The sequence below is a fragment of the Grammomys surdaster genome, unplaced genomic scaffold (genome assembly GCF_004785775.1).
Source record: "Grammomys surdaster isolate TR1022 unplaced genomic scaffold, NIH_TR_1.0 125934, whole genome shotgun sequence".
NCBI classification, from domain to species: Eukaryota; Metazoa; Chordata; class Mammalia; order Rodentia; family Muridae; genus Grammomys; species Grammomys surdaster.
The window spans coordinates 850,014-865,971 of record NW_021620757.1 but is presented as its reverse complement, the minus strand read 5'-3'; the positions used below and the strand labels follow the sequence as shown (position 1 = coordinate 865,971).

At 37.8% G+C, this 15,958-nt stretch overlaps 1 protein-coding gene across 6 annotated transcripts in view; it reads left to right on the top strand.

Moving 5' to 3' along the window:
* Akap11 (A-kinase anchoring protein 11) overlaps positions 1-15,958 on the top strand; it is a 30,118-nt gene that overhangs the window by 2,188 nt on the left and 11,972 nt on the right. For all 6 annotated transcript variants that reach the window (XR_003709407.1, XM_028752699.1, XM_028752698.1 and 3 more), the window contains exons 3-8: positions 2,333-2,449; positions 5,275-5,322; positions 6,968-7,102; positions 8,360-8,624; positions 9,128-13,556; positions 15,673-15,828. Coding sequence is in view for 5 of the 6 variants with exons in the window: in XM_028752699.1 (XP_028608532.1) it covers positions 2,333-2,449; positions 5,275-5,322; positions 6,968-7,102; positions 8,360-8,624; positions 9,128-13,556; positions 15,673-15,828 (5,150 nt within the window). In the remaining variant the exon portion in view is untranslated. The remainder of the gene's footprint in view (positions 1-2,332; positions 2,450-5,274; positions 5,323-6,967; positions 7,103-8,359; positions 8,625-9,127; positions 13,557-15,672; positions 15,829-15,958) is intronic.

Here is a 15,958-nt window from a genome sequence, read left to right as displayed (position 1 = left end):
TTTGGTTTTTCGAGACAGGGTTTCTCTGTGTAGCCCTGGCTGTCCTGGAACTCACTCTGAAGACCAAGCTGGCCTTGAACTCAGAAATCCGCCTGCCTCTGCCTCCCAAGTGCTGGGATTAAAGGCGTGCGCCACCACCGCCCGGCAATATCAATGTTTTAAAGTCTACTGAAGTTGGGAAAAAACTCAGAACAATGAGCAGCTCATGTATTTTCTACCTTCTGTTGACACCTTTTTACACCCATCCTCTTCTCTGTTCACATCTCCGTTCCCTTTATGATTGTGTGTGTGTGTGCTGTCACTACCACTTCTAAGAAACCACTATTTGTAACTTCATCTGATATGTAATCTGATAATTCCCCCCAATTTGTCTCAAACTTGTTCTTGTAAACCTTGTAACTTTTTCTTGTTTCTTATATAGAGTCTACTCAAGATTTGTTACAATACTGCATTGAGTATTTTGATTACTCCATTCTAGACCATTCCAGTAGTCTAGATTCTATTTTCATGATACTGTATCTTTGGAAAAATCTGAGCTAGTTCTCCTGTAGAACATACCATGTTAGTTTTCACTGTACTTCTGTATGTCAGGAACATCTCAGAGGTTTCCTTGTCTTCATTCCTTTCCTGTCAGGTCAGGAGATAATATTGCCAGTGTTCTTGAGGAAGTGGTCAGGATTGTAACATCTGCTGTTTCCAATATAAATGCAGAGTGGCTTTGATTAAATGCTTAGTAAGTAAGCTATGTGGTGATAGTTTGAGAAACATGAGTAGCCTGTCTCCCATAGATTTAGGATATATTAGTAATTCTTTCCAAGTCAGTATGTTCAGTGTTATAAAGAGGATTTTCAGTTTGTCCATATTTGTCATCCAGCAATCATAGGTAAAGAAACATACACTATGACTGAATTCAGGAGATATGGTGCATTACCGTTTCTGTTCTTTTTGGTGTCCTGGTTGTTCCAGATGTAGCCAGTGGGGATTCCAGTGACTTCTGTATTCTTTTGACATTGCCCAATTAGTCTTTGAGCACTTATCTGCATTTTGGCACAGTTAGATGGTATAGCTTCTTTTGTATGTTCTCTCTGTCCAGGATCTAGAACCAGACATTTTTCTGAGGAGCTCTGGTTCTTTTAATTGCTGGTTGGTGCTTAGAAACCACAATCTGGGTATGGGATCTGCTCATTGAGGGTTATTGTTTCTAAGACCCTGCATTAGAAAAGGTAGCATATATATTTAAAGAAATATGAACGCATCTTGATAGGTGAGATTGAAATTTAACATTACATACCTTTTTTTTTAAATTCCTTAATATTGTCTCTTAGGTTACAGATTCGAGTTAGAAGAACTTTTTGTAGTTAGCAGCTGTTTATTGACATCATATAAAATGTGAGGAGATGAAGTGGATAGAATATAGTTTTCATGATACAGTTCAGTGGGTAGAAAAGATATATATATATGAATATTATAATCATAATATGTTATAATACAGATCAAGTGACCTTAATCTGCAAACAGTAAAGGAGAAAATTAGACTGAAGGGTGGGAAAATCATCTTCAGCCTTAGTGTGGATAGGGTTTCTATAGGGCAAGATGGTGATAAGGCATTCCCACAGGCGGGAAGAGCAGGCCACGTATCAGAAGAGGAATATTGAAGTTAGTGGGATGTTAGTATTGCCTTTCTGTCTGACTGTAATATTCATTGTCTCCTCTGTGTGCTTGGCATTTTTGACAACTTTCTTTCTCAGACTTGGAGTCTTTTACCTTATTTTTGTCATATAGCTGCTTTAAGACCACTGAGAAGTCTTATGTTTAGTTATTTTTTCTCTGTCTCTTAAGAGAAGAATAGTTGGTGCTGATATACCCTTTTCTAGCTACACCATTTCACTCAGTATAAGAGTTGTTTCTGTCCTGCTAGTGACTCAGAAGTAACATATGCAGTTTGCTAATTTTAGTGTAAGGCAGTGATTTTCAACCTGTTCCCTCTTGACCCCCTTTGGGGGTCACATCTGAGTTATCCTACATATCAGATATTTACATTATGATTTATAATAGTAGCAAAATTACAGTTATGAAGTAGCAATGAAATAATTTTATGGTTGGGTGTCACTACAACATGAGGAGCTGTAGTAAAGGATTGCAGCGTTAAGAAGGTTGAGAGCCACTGGTGTGAAGGTAAGTGTAAGTAAATCTGGAGCATAGGTCTATATGGGCTTAACAAATTGAGCTTAACAAATAATATAAAAACTATTGGAGAATGAGTGTGAAACTCAAATATCTGCAAGTTTTCTTGCCTGTCTTAGAATTAAATTATTTTGTTTATTTATTCCAGAGCTTCAGTGAAGATGTGTTCCAGTCTGTAAAGTCTTTATTGCAGAGTGAGAAGGAGTTATGCAGTGTATCAGGAGGAGAGTGTTTAAACCAGGATGAGCATGCCCAGTTAACTGAGGTTTGCCATACGACTTTGTGAACCCTTTTGCAATTGTACACAATATGTTTTCATGGTCTTTGTATAACTGCAGTCTGTTTTTAAAAGCTGTACATAATACTAATAGTTTGGAAATAGTTGGGTTATTTTGAGGGTATGATCTTGTAGGTTGACAGTGTTCCAAGGCAGGCCTCATAATGGGGCATATTTGGGCAACGCAATTGGACCTGATTTTTTTTATGACAGTACCATGTTATGTAGGTGTGGGATTGGGGGAATATGGAGGGATAGGGAGGGGATAGGGAGGAATATGGGGGAATATGGAGGGAATTGGGGGAATAGGGAAGGTGAATATGCTCAAAATACATTGTGTGAAATTCTTAAATAATTAATAAATATGTTATTTGAAAAGAAGTATCTGTTTTAAATAGTAGCTAACATCATTGACCAATTTATAACACCTGTTTATAAGTGCACAGGTGTTACTGGCCTCTCACTGGGCAGGTAGGGCTTATTCAGTGGCTGCTACTTTAATACTGTTTCTTTTATTCTAAAATGAAAAAATACACTTATTTCGTGTCACTTTTTAAAATCTTTTTCTTGACTGTCTCAGTGCTTTGATTTAAAATATAAAGTGGTCAGTTCATCTTTGGAATTAAGATACCACTTGGAAATGGTGTGTGTGTGTGTGTATTTTACATACATATCATGCTTACCTATTTCTCTACAATAGCAATTTTTTTCATCTTTGTTTGTATTCATTGTTATTAAAAGGCGTGATTTTTTTTAACAGCATCTGTAGTCCATCATGACATTCATATTACAAATTAGAATCTAGTATTGAGGGCTGAGAGTATAGCTTAAGAGTGGGTCATTACTGAGCATGTGCAAAGCCCCAAGTTTACTATTAGGTCTTCACAGCTTAAAATTGGTTCTCAGATCTAGATCTGTCCTTTTTGAAGCTTGGTTTCTAATAAACCTTGATATCTTACTTGGGGGTGGGAGGCATGTCCTCATGCCTGTCCTTCCAGCCTGTTCCATGAGATCTTCCATATCACCAGAAGGAGCAGGCTCCCTTGGTACCTCCAGGACCCAAGGTCATTGTATTTTCTCTTTTGTCTTCAGCAAGGAAACTTGAAAGGATAGGAGAAATTTCTGTCCCATTTTAGGGTATACATATCTCAAATATCTAAGTTTTGTTTTGTTTTTCTTTCCAGTGTACTGGTTCATTTTAAATCAAGTATCCGAGCATATGAAAAGTGTTGCTGCAGCTTGGCTGACAATTTTTTGTTGTTATTTTCAGTTTCGTGTGTGTGTATGTGTGTGTGTGTGTGTGTGTGTGTGTGTATGTGTTTACCTGAAAAAATTCTTTTCCTAGAAAAAGGAGCATGCCTCTCATATGTATATGTATATATAATTTCAAATCTGTTCCCCTGTACCTTAACTCTCCACCTTCTCTTTTATATCTTTTTTGTTCTGTTAACCTCCGTTTCTCTAGACCATTTTACTTCTCTTACTTAATACGTAAATACATGCCTTTATGTGATTGTATAAAATCTATGAACTAAATATCTGTTTGATAAAAGGAAAGAAATTAGTACCTATGTTTTAGGGAGGAGTGCTATATTGGCCTGGAAATGTTATGAGGAGACAGGCTTCTTCTAGATAGCAGTTTACTAGATGCCTAGAGGGTACCTAACACTCTACTGGATTAGTACCCATAATTAATAAAGTGCTAGGGTAATCTTAGATTCTGACTAGCTTCTTAGTCATCAGAAAGGAATCAAAGTATATTTAATGTAATCTTATATTTTAACTATCCAGTTTCTCTCCAGTACTTTAGTTGCTGTTATTTAAATATTTTGTATTTCTAAACACAACACTTAGTTGGTAGATCATTTACTCCCCCCCACAATTTTAAGGGGCTAACATGATGACAAGGACATAAATATAAATCTAAAAAATAACTTTTCAGGCTATATTCTATGCAGGAAAATGAGAGTATACTGAAAATTTTAAAAAGAAAGAGTATATTGTTTATCCAGTGAATTAGGAAAAAGAGCACGTAGGGCAGAAGTAGAGGAAAATAAGGTCACAGGAAACTTTACAGTTAGTCACTGCTAAATATTTCAGTGTATTGCCTTTCAATATTATTTTTCATGTATTTGTTTTTAATAATAAGGAAAAATTATGTGCATAACACATCTTTTATAACTTGTTCTTTTTACTAATATATTTCCTCATGCTATTAAAGATGCCATAGATACTTGAGTTTTGATGCATAGTCACTTGTGTAGAGAGTAGTATATCTATAAGAGTGTTGAAAGGAATACTGGTAGAATCATATCTAGTGAGGAGGAAGCCTGGGGGATCTACACAGGGAAGATCTCTCTGAGAAGGCTACTGGAACTTATAGGAACTTGCAGAATGAAGAGAAGCCAGGTCTAGAAGTGTCTGAGGAAGAGCTTCGTATCAAGGGGACCCCGCTGCAGGAACCCTAAGCAGTCATACACAGGGTATGTGCTAGATGTAGAAGGGGTCTCATGAGTTTGAATGAAATGAGGGCAGCTGAAGGCATCCATTAACACCATGGGAAGTAGGTAAGTGGCATGGCAGTGGACAAGTCCAGTGGTGGCGGACGTAAGAGTGCATGGCAGTGACAATGGGGATGAGAAGGGAGAGGGAAAGATGGATGGTGAGGTTCAGAGCTACAGTGTAGCAGAAACCTTGGGCATTGGGAGCACTGCCTGCCCAGTGTTTAGTGCCGCGCTTACTGTGCCTTGTCCATATTCTGACCCAGGACTTTAAACACAGTAAGCTAATGGAGATTTTTTTTTTTCATTCAGGTCACATTCCTGGGCTTTAATGAAGAAGCAGATGCAGCTCATATGCAGGTGGGGTCAATGTTTGAATTGGCAAAGACTGGGGGTGGGGGGGGAGGACTACTTACATTTTGGAGACCGAAAATTTTACTTTAGTGCTCAAATTTTACACTAATCTTCAGATATCTTTTAAAGCTAAAAGATGCCATTTGAAGCCAGGCATTATGGTGCAAGCCTTTAATTCCAGCACTCATGAGGCAAAGGCAGGCTGAACTTGAGTTCAGGACCAGTGGCTGGTCTGTACAGTGTGTTCCAGGCCAACTAGGGCTACATAGTGAGTCTCTGTCCCTACAAGCCCCCAAAATAAAGATAACATTTGAGTGTGGTCTGTAAATCTTCAATTGCAGCATTTTTTTTTTTACTAAGGATTCCTTTGTTGTTATTTGCGAGACAAGTCTTCTCAGATATCCTTGCTGTGGCCTTAAACTTTTAGAAAACCTGCTGCCTCCACCTCCCAAGTGCTGGGATAACAACTGTGTGTTACCTTGAATAGCTTTTGTTGATAATTCTTGCTAAGGAAAGCAGATTTAGATTTCACTGTTAAAATCATTTATCTGAAATCTTTAAACCACAGGCCATTTATTTGATTATGCTCATTATATTGCATGTAACATTTGTATATTTTGATTTTAGTAGTTAAGTTCTTGTATATTTAGTGAAGTAGAATTAAATATAAAAGGTCAGATTTTTAAAGGGTCTCAGTTTTTACGTATTTATAAATTTATACACAAATTTATAGCCCAATTCATTTAGACATTTATAGGGGAACTGATATTTGAGGTTTGGAACAATGAAGGAATGCCTAACATTTGCACAAATCACTGCAGGTAAGTTTTCCTTGTGCTGCTGCTAGAAAACTGGCCGAACGAAATAGCCTGGACAACAGGAACAGAGAGGGCATACTCTCTAGAACAACACACAAATATTGAACTGGACTTGCAAGACTGATTGCAGGAGTGTCACTGTGAGTTAGAGTCCAGCTTGGGCTGCATAGTTCCAGGCTAGCTTCACCTATAGAGGGACACTATTTCAAAAACAAAACAAACAGCATACCTCCTTGGGCTCTAGACAGGACTGTAGACAGGACCACCTGTATGAAACCTCTACTCTCTGCCAGGCAAAGACTGGAGGGAACCTTGAGCTGGAAAAAATATTTAAAAATAGAAAAGAAAAGAAAGCTAACAAAAAAGAAAGCTCCTTTAACCTGCACAAACTCTTTGAAGGCTTACTCCAATACCTTCGGAAAAAATGAACTTATATTTTAAAGAGATAAAACTCAATCTCTGAAGAAGGGTGTTCAGTAGCTAAGAATTCTATATGAAAAACTTCAGAATCAAACCAGGGGACCTCAAGGTGATAACTGCTAAAAACATTTAAATACGGATCATCATAGATGTGTGAGGTGTCCTGTTAAGATTGATGAGATAAGTCAGTAGCAAAATGCTCGAAAGGCTGTAAAAGCATTACTGAGTAACCTTTGCTTTATTTGTGAGTTAAAAAATGACTCTGTAGATAAACCGTGTATGTATGTGAGCTGTTACAAAGCAGACAATTTGTTGACCAGTACACTGAGTTTTGGATACAGACAACATTGTAGAAACCTTGACAGTGTTACTCTGTAGCATTGTTCATTACTGTCACTGTTATTTAAAATTAGGATCTAGCTGCAATTTCACTGGAACTTCCAGATCTTCTGAATTCGCTTCACTTCTGCAGTCTAAGTGAAAATGAAGTCATTTGTATGAAGGATACCAATAAATCGTCCGATGTAAGCAGTAGTCCTCTAAATCAGGTAACTGATGGATCATTTTTAATCTGCTTTTTTCAGGGCAGGTTTTTACTATATTTGCTCAGTAGTAGTAAGTGATTGGAGCTTTCCTTATTTTAATGTAGTCTCAAGGAAATAGTATATATGAAAAGTCTAACTCACAAAGCATTGCCAGCCTTGAAGTATAAAATAATTTTGATTATGGCTTATAAAGTAAATTCCTGCCAGTGAAGTTCTGTCAGTGGTATGCAAGCTTTTAGTGAAATGTTTCTGTTCATATTTCTTTATAACTGTAGGGACTGCTCCTGCTTTATGGCCATCCCACATTTGTACATATTGCAAGCTGAATGTTATAGGAAATGGACTTCCAGTTAGCTTTCTGATTAGAGATCTTCTATGTAAAATGTTGTTTTCATAAGACAGTCTTTAGTTCATCACTAGTTATTTTTGCATTTTAGGAAGTAAGACATTTACAGCTGTGTGAGTAGGTTTACAATTTGGGGAACTTACTCCAGCTATGGGATACTGCTTTGTTCTTTGTGAGGTCCAGTGACTAGAGCTGTGCCTTGTTTCCTGGATTGTGTTGTTCAGTCTAAACACTTGCTTTATTTGCTGGGGCATAAAGGATGATTAGCTGTTATATTTGGTTTCTTCTTTGTAAAAACAAATCACTTATCAGTGTCTGCATTTAAAATGCATTGTGTATAGGGAAAACTAATGGCTCATGTTCTTAATCAAAGCTGTAACTATGATTTTAAGTTTTAATACTGGAGAAATGCAAGTTAAAAAACAAGGCCAGTTCTTGTGTGGTGGAAGGGAAGGTGACATGTTGGGAGCTATAGGAAAGTGGAATAACAAGTAAACTAGATTCTAATTTCTGCCCATTCATAGTGTAGTGAGTGAGATTGGTAAATATTAAAGAGGACATATTACAAACATACAGTAATAGAAAAAATAATTGCCCAAGAGACAAGCGATAGTAGCTTCTATAATATTTAAGGAGAGAGATTGGGGAGAATTTAAATACATGAGAGAAAAAAAGATTGGAAGGTAAAAATATTAAAGTGAGATTTAAATAAAAGTAAACATATTTCTTTAGATAACTTCAGGAAATTAAATACTTAAAATCATTAAATATTACAGAATGAAGGAACCTTTCAGGATGCATGCATTTCTTGTCTCCCCCTTCCCCCCTTGAGGTTTATTTTTAGGCTTCACTTCCAGAAGATGTTTTATATTTAAAATTAAAACTGATTTTTATCATTTTTCATCTCTCCCAAGAGTCATCATTCGGGAATGCTTTGTGTCATGAGAGTGTCACCTACACTACCAGGACTCAGAATTGATTTTATCTTTAGTCTCCTAAGTAAATATGCTGCTGGCATAAGACACACCCTGGACACACACTTGAATCAGAAGCACCACCTTGAGACCACTGATGAAGATGATGATGATACGAACCAGTCTGTGTCTTCCATAGAGGATGACTTTGTCACTGCTTTTGAGCAGTTAGAGGAGGAAGAGAATGCAAAGCTATATAATGATGGTGTGTGCCTTTTACTAGACGTTTCCTAAAAATAGATTGAAGTTAAAAGTTTGGTTTTGAAGTTTTAAGGAGACTTAACAATTGAAATTTATTTTGAAATTTGACCTTGTTTAAACATTTTAGTAGTTTTTTATTAAAGGAATGAATCTTCCTGTGATATTTAAGGTCATTGTTATGGTTATATTGTTCAAGCTTTGATTACCTCATAACCTAGTATCTAGCATTTTGCTGTGTTCAAATGTCAAAATGGTTAGCTGGTAGACACTAGTAGTTTTTCTAACAGATGACAAGGAGCTGAGTTTCACATAGGCATGTGTCTGAAGGCATAGGGCAAAATGAGATTATTTTATTAAAAGGTATGCTTGCTCCCAAGTGTTACTGGGGATGAACTTTCTGTTAAATAGCATATAGAAAGCATTTATGATCTAAACATTTTGTGCTTAATGTCAGTGTTTTAAAACAATTTTTCTAGATTAATGTAAGAATTTTATTTTTTCCTATAGAAATAAATATTGCTACACTAAGGAGCCGATGTGATGCTGCCTCTCAGACTACTTCAGGTCACCATTTAGAAAGCCATGATTTTAAAGTGCTGGTTAGTTACGGATCACAGAAGTCACTGGCTAAGCCCTCACCTTCAGTAAATGTTCTGGGACACAAAGAAGCTCCTTCTGTGAAAACATCGGTTACAACATCAATTTCAGAGCCCTGGACCCAAAGGAGTCTCTACAGGTCATCCAGTGCCTCAGATAAAGGCAAGGACACACAGGAGACATCCTTCCCTTCTTCTCCTGTCCACTCCTCAGAGTCTGAGTGCTCAAGCCCAAGTCCTGTGATTTTTTTGGATGAAGAGGGATATCAGAAAAGTTTAAAAGCGAAACTTGAGCTGCCTGAAATCCCTGTGACAAAAGATGATGTAGAGGATTCAGACTCAGAAGTGAGTGAGTTTTTTGATAGCTTTGATCAGTTTGATGAACTAGAGCAAACTTTGGAGACTTACCTGTTAATGGAAGATCCTATCATAGGGAAGTCATCACAGAAGATGGGGCACAAATATGAAAAATCTTGTATGAATCCTCAGAAATTCAAGTTTGAGCGCCCAGCTCTTCCAGCTAATGTTAGAAAGCCAACTCCGCGCAAGCCTGAGTCTCCATATGGTCACCTGTGTGATACTCCAGATTCCCCTCGTCCAGTGATGGCATCAGAGGACAGTGGTTTGTTTAGCCCTATTCGAACCTCTGCTTTTAGTCCTCCTGGAAGCTGTACTCCTGCTGAATGTTGTTGCCAAATAGACACTAGTGAAAATAGGAGTCATGAAAATTACTGCACTTATGAAGATTATGCAGATAGTCTTTCATGTGAAGTACTAGGCTCAGTTTTTCATACTCAACAAGCAAACACAATATCAGATATTAAAAGTATTAAAAGAGGAAGAAATAATACTGTAACTTTTAAACATGGAGACTCTGATCAGAAAAGTAAATGTAAAAAATCTTCATTGATTACAGATAGTGTTCAGAAATTTGCAGCAGATCTTGTGGGAAAAAGTTTTGGCAGTGCGTTTAAAGACTTACAGAAAGGAGTTTCTTCATGTACCAATGCATTGTGCCACTTAGCTGTCAAATTGACATCATCTGTATTTCAGATCGCATTTAATGAACTTAGAAGGCAGTGTGCATTTTCACTGAAAGAACGAGCCATTGGTAGCTTGGCCAGTCTTTTGGTGAGTGAAGCCTTATCAAATGCCTTGAAAGACTTACAGTATGTGAAAAAGCAGATGTTTACAAACACAGTTGCTAGATTTGCTGCGGACCTTGCTGAAGAGCTTGTTTTTGAAGGTATCATGGAAGTGTGTCAGTTTTCATGTCCTCAAACACCTGCATCTTCACAGTGTCAGTCATTTGACTTTGAAGACAAAGTTGTGAAGTCGTATGCCAAAGATTTGTCTGAATCTGTAATACAAGAAGCATTCATAGAGCTGTCACAGACTGACGTGGCCTTTACCACAAAGGCAGCAGTTAATGTTTCCATGGGTCATGTCAAGTACGTGAGTGCAGAAAGTGGAGTGTCTCCTACGCAGACCTTTACATTTTCCTCATCCTTTAGCAGTCAAGCAGTTACGATGACAAAACCAATGCAGGAGCCTAAGAAGGAATACACAGTACAGCAGGCTTTGTTTTGTACCTCTGGGATTGTCACTTCCATACCAGTGCCCTTGGCAGGTAGTGCCCTTCTCCCATATCATATGTCATCTGCTTTGTATCAATCCAAGCCTCTTTCATCATCTGAGCATGATAAAGCAAATGGTGGTTCAACCCAAGAAAGCAATGGAGATGAAGTGGATTGTCTCAGAAATACCTGTCTACCTTCAGAACTCAATTCATGCAACCAGAATGACTTCAGACCAACTAATGGTGATACCGACATGCAGAGTCCTTCAAAATTAATGAGTGGCTCTGTGATTATTAGCAACTTTTCTGCAGCAATGGTACATACAATAGTAAATGAAACCTTAGAGTCCATGGCATCTTTCAAAGCTACAAAAGCTCTTGATTCAAATGCAGATTATTTAACTAAAGCAATAAAGGGAAAAGCCTGTTCTCTTTCCCTTTGTGACCAAGCAGCACCACAGCAGAACAAAGCTAGCAGTAAGGACGTGTTTGCCGAGCAGTTATCAAAGTCTATTATTAAACATTCCCTGGATAAAAGCAAGTCAACGGTTCCAAATACAGATAAAAAACCAGTTAGCAAGGAACATGTGCTTGTTCTTGGAGAAGAATCACAGTTGACCTTGGGGGAAACTCCCAAATTCCTTGACTTTACAGATAACTCAGCTCACCATTCACTCTTGGTCGGGAAGTGTTGTGTTCCAGAATGCAAAGAGACTATGGGGTTTGGATTTTCTTTAGAGACACTGCCTTGTTCAATGATGACAAGTCAGAAATCTGACTTGAAGGAAGTTGTGAAGGACAAAGCAGTGACAAGGAATAATTTGAATAATACTGCACTTGAACCCTTGTCTTTTGGACAGGAAAGCTCTTTCCGTCACTCACAGACTTTGTCATCTGCAGTGCTTACCTGTGTAGATAGTTTGCATGTGGAAGATAAGCAGAAAATCAGAGACAGAAATGTAATACCTGATACTCCCCCATCAACTCCTTTAGTACCATCCCAGACTAGTTCTGAATGGGACATCAAGAAATTAACCAAACAACTCAAGGGGGAGTTAGCCAAAGAATTTGCACCTGCGACACCACCTTCAACACCTCACAACTCATCTGTTGGTAGTTTGTCTGAGAATGAACAAACTACTATAGAAAAGGAAGAGTTTATGTTGAAACTCATGCGCTCTCTTTCAGAAGAAGTTGAGAGCAGTGAAGGTGAAGAACTCCCAGAAATGGATGTAAAGTCAGAATATTTGGGGAAAAAAGTTCAGTTTGCAGAAGCATTAGCTACACACATCATTTCTCTTGCAACTGAAGTGGCATCCTCCCACTTAGATCATGAAATCACTCAAGAATTCAAGGTTCAAAACCCTTACTTAAATGTGCCGAGTCAAAGAAGCTTGCTTCCTGCTTTAAGTCGTTCAGATGAAAATATGCAGACATGCATTTTTGCAAGTGATATGGCAGCTGATGTCATTGCAGAAGCCGAGAAAATTGCAAACGCTAGAAGTTGTATGCTTTTCAGGCATGAGAGGAACATTTGTCATGTTGAAGGTGACCGAGGTAAAGCAGAAGAGAAGCTGGATGTGGAGGATAAACATCCAAGAGAAGTAGATACATGTGTTCTCTCATTACCAGGTTGCATGCCAGGTCTGACATACAAGTATCCCAGTTGGGAAAGTGTGACTGATGAGTATGCAGGACATGTTATTCAAGTGCTGAAACAGGAAGGAGGCAATGGTGAGCTTATCATGGATCAGTATGCCAGTAGACTGGCCTACCGGTCTGTCAAGTCAGGAGTGCAAGAAGCAGCTAAGACAGTAAAAATGAAGTGTGGTTCGAAACTTTTCCCTCTGCGCAGCTCTCATGTGAAAACAAACAAGGAACTGTTGGTGTTCTCAAGTAAAGAGCATCACCAAGAAGTAGATAAACAGAGACAAAGAAATGGCGGCCATCTTTGCAAATACCAGACATATGAGAGGACACAGGATCCATGTAGAAATGAACTTTCTGAACTGTACAGTTTTTCAGCCTCTCTTGCTAGCAGCATAACAAGAGATGTAAAGAAACAGCTGAGAGCACCTAAAGTTGACTTGCCAAAATCTTCAGGAGATGGTTGTCTTTTTGAAAAATCTGAATGTGTTTACAGCAGTGAGAGTGTTACTGGACCAGAATTTTCAAAGTCTTGTCAACCTTTGCAAAACCATGGATTTTGCCAGAATACAGGCAGTTTAAGTGGACATAGTTGTGGAGAGAATGCTCAAACTGTAGAACAGTATGCTAAAAAAATAGTGGATGACACTTTAGAGCTAAGTTTAGGACCCACAGTTTTCCATAATTCAGAGACCACAACATCAGCAGATAGGATTACTTATGCAGAGAAATTGTCACCACTTATAAATGAAGCTTGCAGATACTGTGACCTTAAGGAATTCCATGGTTGCACCAGAAATTCTGCTCAACTCTTTTCAAAGCAGAGTCTGTGTGCTAGTGCTAAGCCAAGTTCACATTCAAAACTTAGTAGCATCCGTCAGAAATCAAGAATTTTTCATCTTGATGTACCCCAAATTCATGTTAATCTTGATAAAAGGGCAGTGCTTGCAGAGAAGATAGTTGCTGAAGCTATTGAGAAAGCAGAGAGAGAGCTGAGCAATACAAGTTTGGCAGCCGATAGTGGAATCGGACAAGATGGCATTAGCTTTGCTGAGAGCCTTACCACAGATATCATGACAACAGCTATGACAAATGCCGGGCATGCTGTTAGCAGGTAGGTTTCAGATTTTCCGTGGAGTCTTGTATTAGAATGAAAAGTTAACTTTGCCCTGTATATTTTAGGCTCTGTTCATAAAAAGTCTACTTATTTTCATCTTAACAAAAAACTTCTCTGTTGCATTTGTATGTGGTTTCATATCCTGTGCATAGTTTTCATGTGAAATTTTTGTTTCCCAGTTCCTTTTGAGAGAAATTATTCATTTATAGGGCTGGAAGATGAGAGAAAACACATTAACATCAAATAACAGAACTAAGAAGCAGGTAAATAGAATAAAAGAAACTGGTGAATTTTATTCAAGCGTTTAGATTGGTGCATTTACTACTCTGAGATTATTGTCTGTTTCTGTGGTTGAGACAACTTTCTACACATGGCTTTGGACTGTTCTTATTCTTCCTTGTCTATCATAGCAGCTCCAGAGGAGGAAACTCGATGGTCATTCCTAAACCCTTACTCCCAGGACTCAGCAAATAACTTTGCTATTCATTCTTCAGACTGTTTGTTTTTTTTCCTTAGACCTGGCCTGTAATGTACCCTGGGTTCTACTTTAAGCTTGCTTTTATCCAGGCTGTTATTTGCAGACTCTCTTAGTACTTCTGTTCCTGTCTCTTTTAAGCAGTTGTGCCAAGCTTCTGTATGTACTGCAAAGTCCACTTGGTTGTATGTAGTTCTGCCTCACATTTTATAAAGTTAAAACGATTTAAGGTTGAAGAATGATTGATTCAAATAGATTATTCACTAAGGTGTTAACTGAATTGTTTCACTAATGTTCCTTTTCTCAGAAATGTTTGATTAATGGTAGAATATATAATAGGACGTTACAAACCCATGACACTCACCAGGGAGCCATATGAATATCAAATAGGAAAGCATATATAGTGGAATTTTAGAACAATAGTGGATCTAGACTTTATTTTCAGTTACCATGAGTCCAGTTACCTAGCAGTCATTACAAACCCAATTCTAGCCTCCTCCTGTGAATCATTTCCTTTAAAATGTGGTAGGTTACAGGAAAACGTGTTAAATAAAATAAAGTTGTGATGTAATATATCTGTGTTTGGAATACCAAGCCTAACTGAGTTGTTAGATCTTAAATGCACAATGAGAAGTGTCTTAAAAATGGGAAGGGCAGTTCAGGGTTATTTAAGGTTTCAGGGATATAAAAGAAACTGAAACAGGCAAAAAAAAAAAAAAGAAAGAAAGAAAGAAAGAAAGAAAGAAAGAAAGGAAGGAAGAAAGGAAGAAAGGAAGGAAAAGAAAAATCTGTGTTCTCCAAGAGCTAGGGTCCTGTGTTCCCAGCAGAGAGCTAGGATGGCATGTGTGCTTTGCTGTAGAGTGACTTGACTCGGAGGATGGCAGGTAAGGAAGTGGACATTGTGAGGGACCAGCTTATACATACATTGATGTTCTGAAGCCAATGGTTTTTCTCTTCATGCTTAAGCATCACTGTTTAGAACTACGTTGACTCTATAGAGATGGAACAGTTAGTTTACTTGTTCTAAATGGTCTTTTTTTACTATGCCATAAAAATATGAATGTCTCTTTGTTTAAAAAAATTTTTTTTAAGACAGGGTCTTACCATGTAGCCTTGGCTAGCCTAGTATTATGTAGACCAGGCTGGTCTTGACTCACAGAAATATTTCCCAAATGCTGAAATATCACTCCCTGCTAAGAAAGATGTTTATGATTCATGTTCTGAAGAGATTTGTCTAGTTTGTACATAAGCTTGTTTGACAAAGCTAGAATTTCAAACTGCGTTTCTTATACTAAAAGCCAGAAAGAGGCTCTTTTAGAGTCAAATGAAGGTACTATGTTTGTAGGGCAGATGATACACTTAGAACTTATAATAAGGTATACTGTCCTGTTCAGTGTCCTGTTGAAAGTGTGGAGTGCTTTAAACCGAATGTAAATACACAAGGGTATCATCCAGGTAGCAGATGTGATCTTTACCTTGCTTGTGTTCAGTCTTCATTATTTGCAGATGCAGTGTTTAAGGATGTTATTGTGACCAGGAATGTGATTCCTTAGTGTCAGCTTGATCATCTTATTTCTTTATCACAGTTTGTGGTGTTTCAATTGTTTTTAAAATTATTACCATGTGATCTTTTCTTAGTTCAAAAGAAATAGAAGATTTTCAATCAACTGAGTCATTTGGCAGCCAACAGATGAATCTCAGTGTTGGTGAGGACAGCACGGGTAGCTGGTCCAACTTAAGTTTTGAGGATGACCATCAAGATGAAAGCAGCAGTTTCCATCACCTCAGTGAAAGGTAACTCTGATTTTGTAGTTAGTTGTGTGATAAAGGTCTCTAGACTTAAGAAAAGTGAGCAATGGATTTATATTATTTAAAAATTCTTGATTTGGAAATCTGTTTATACGTCCAACATTTTATTCATTTT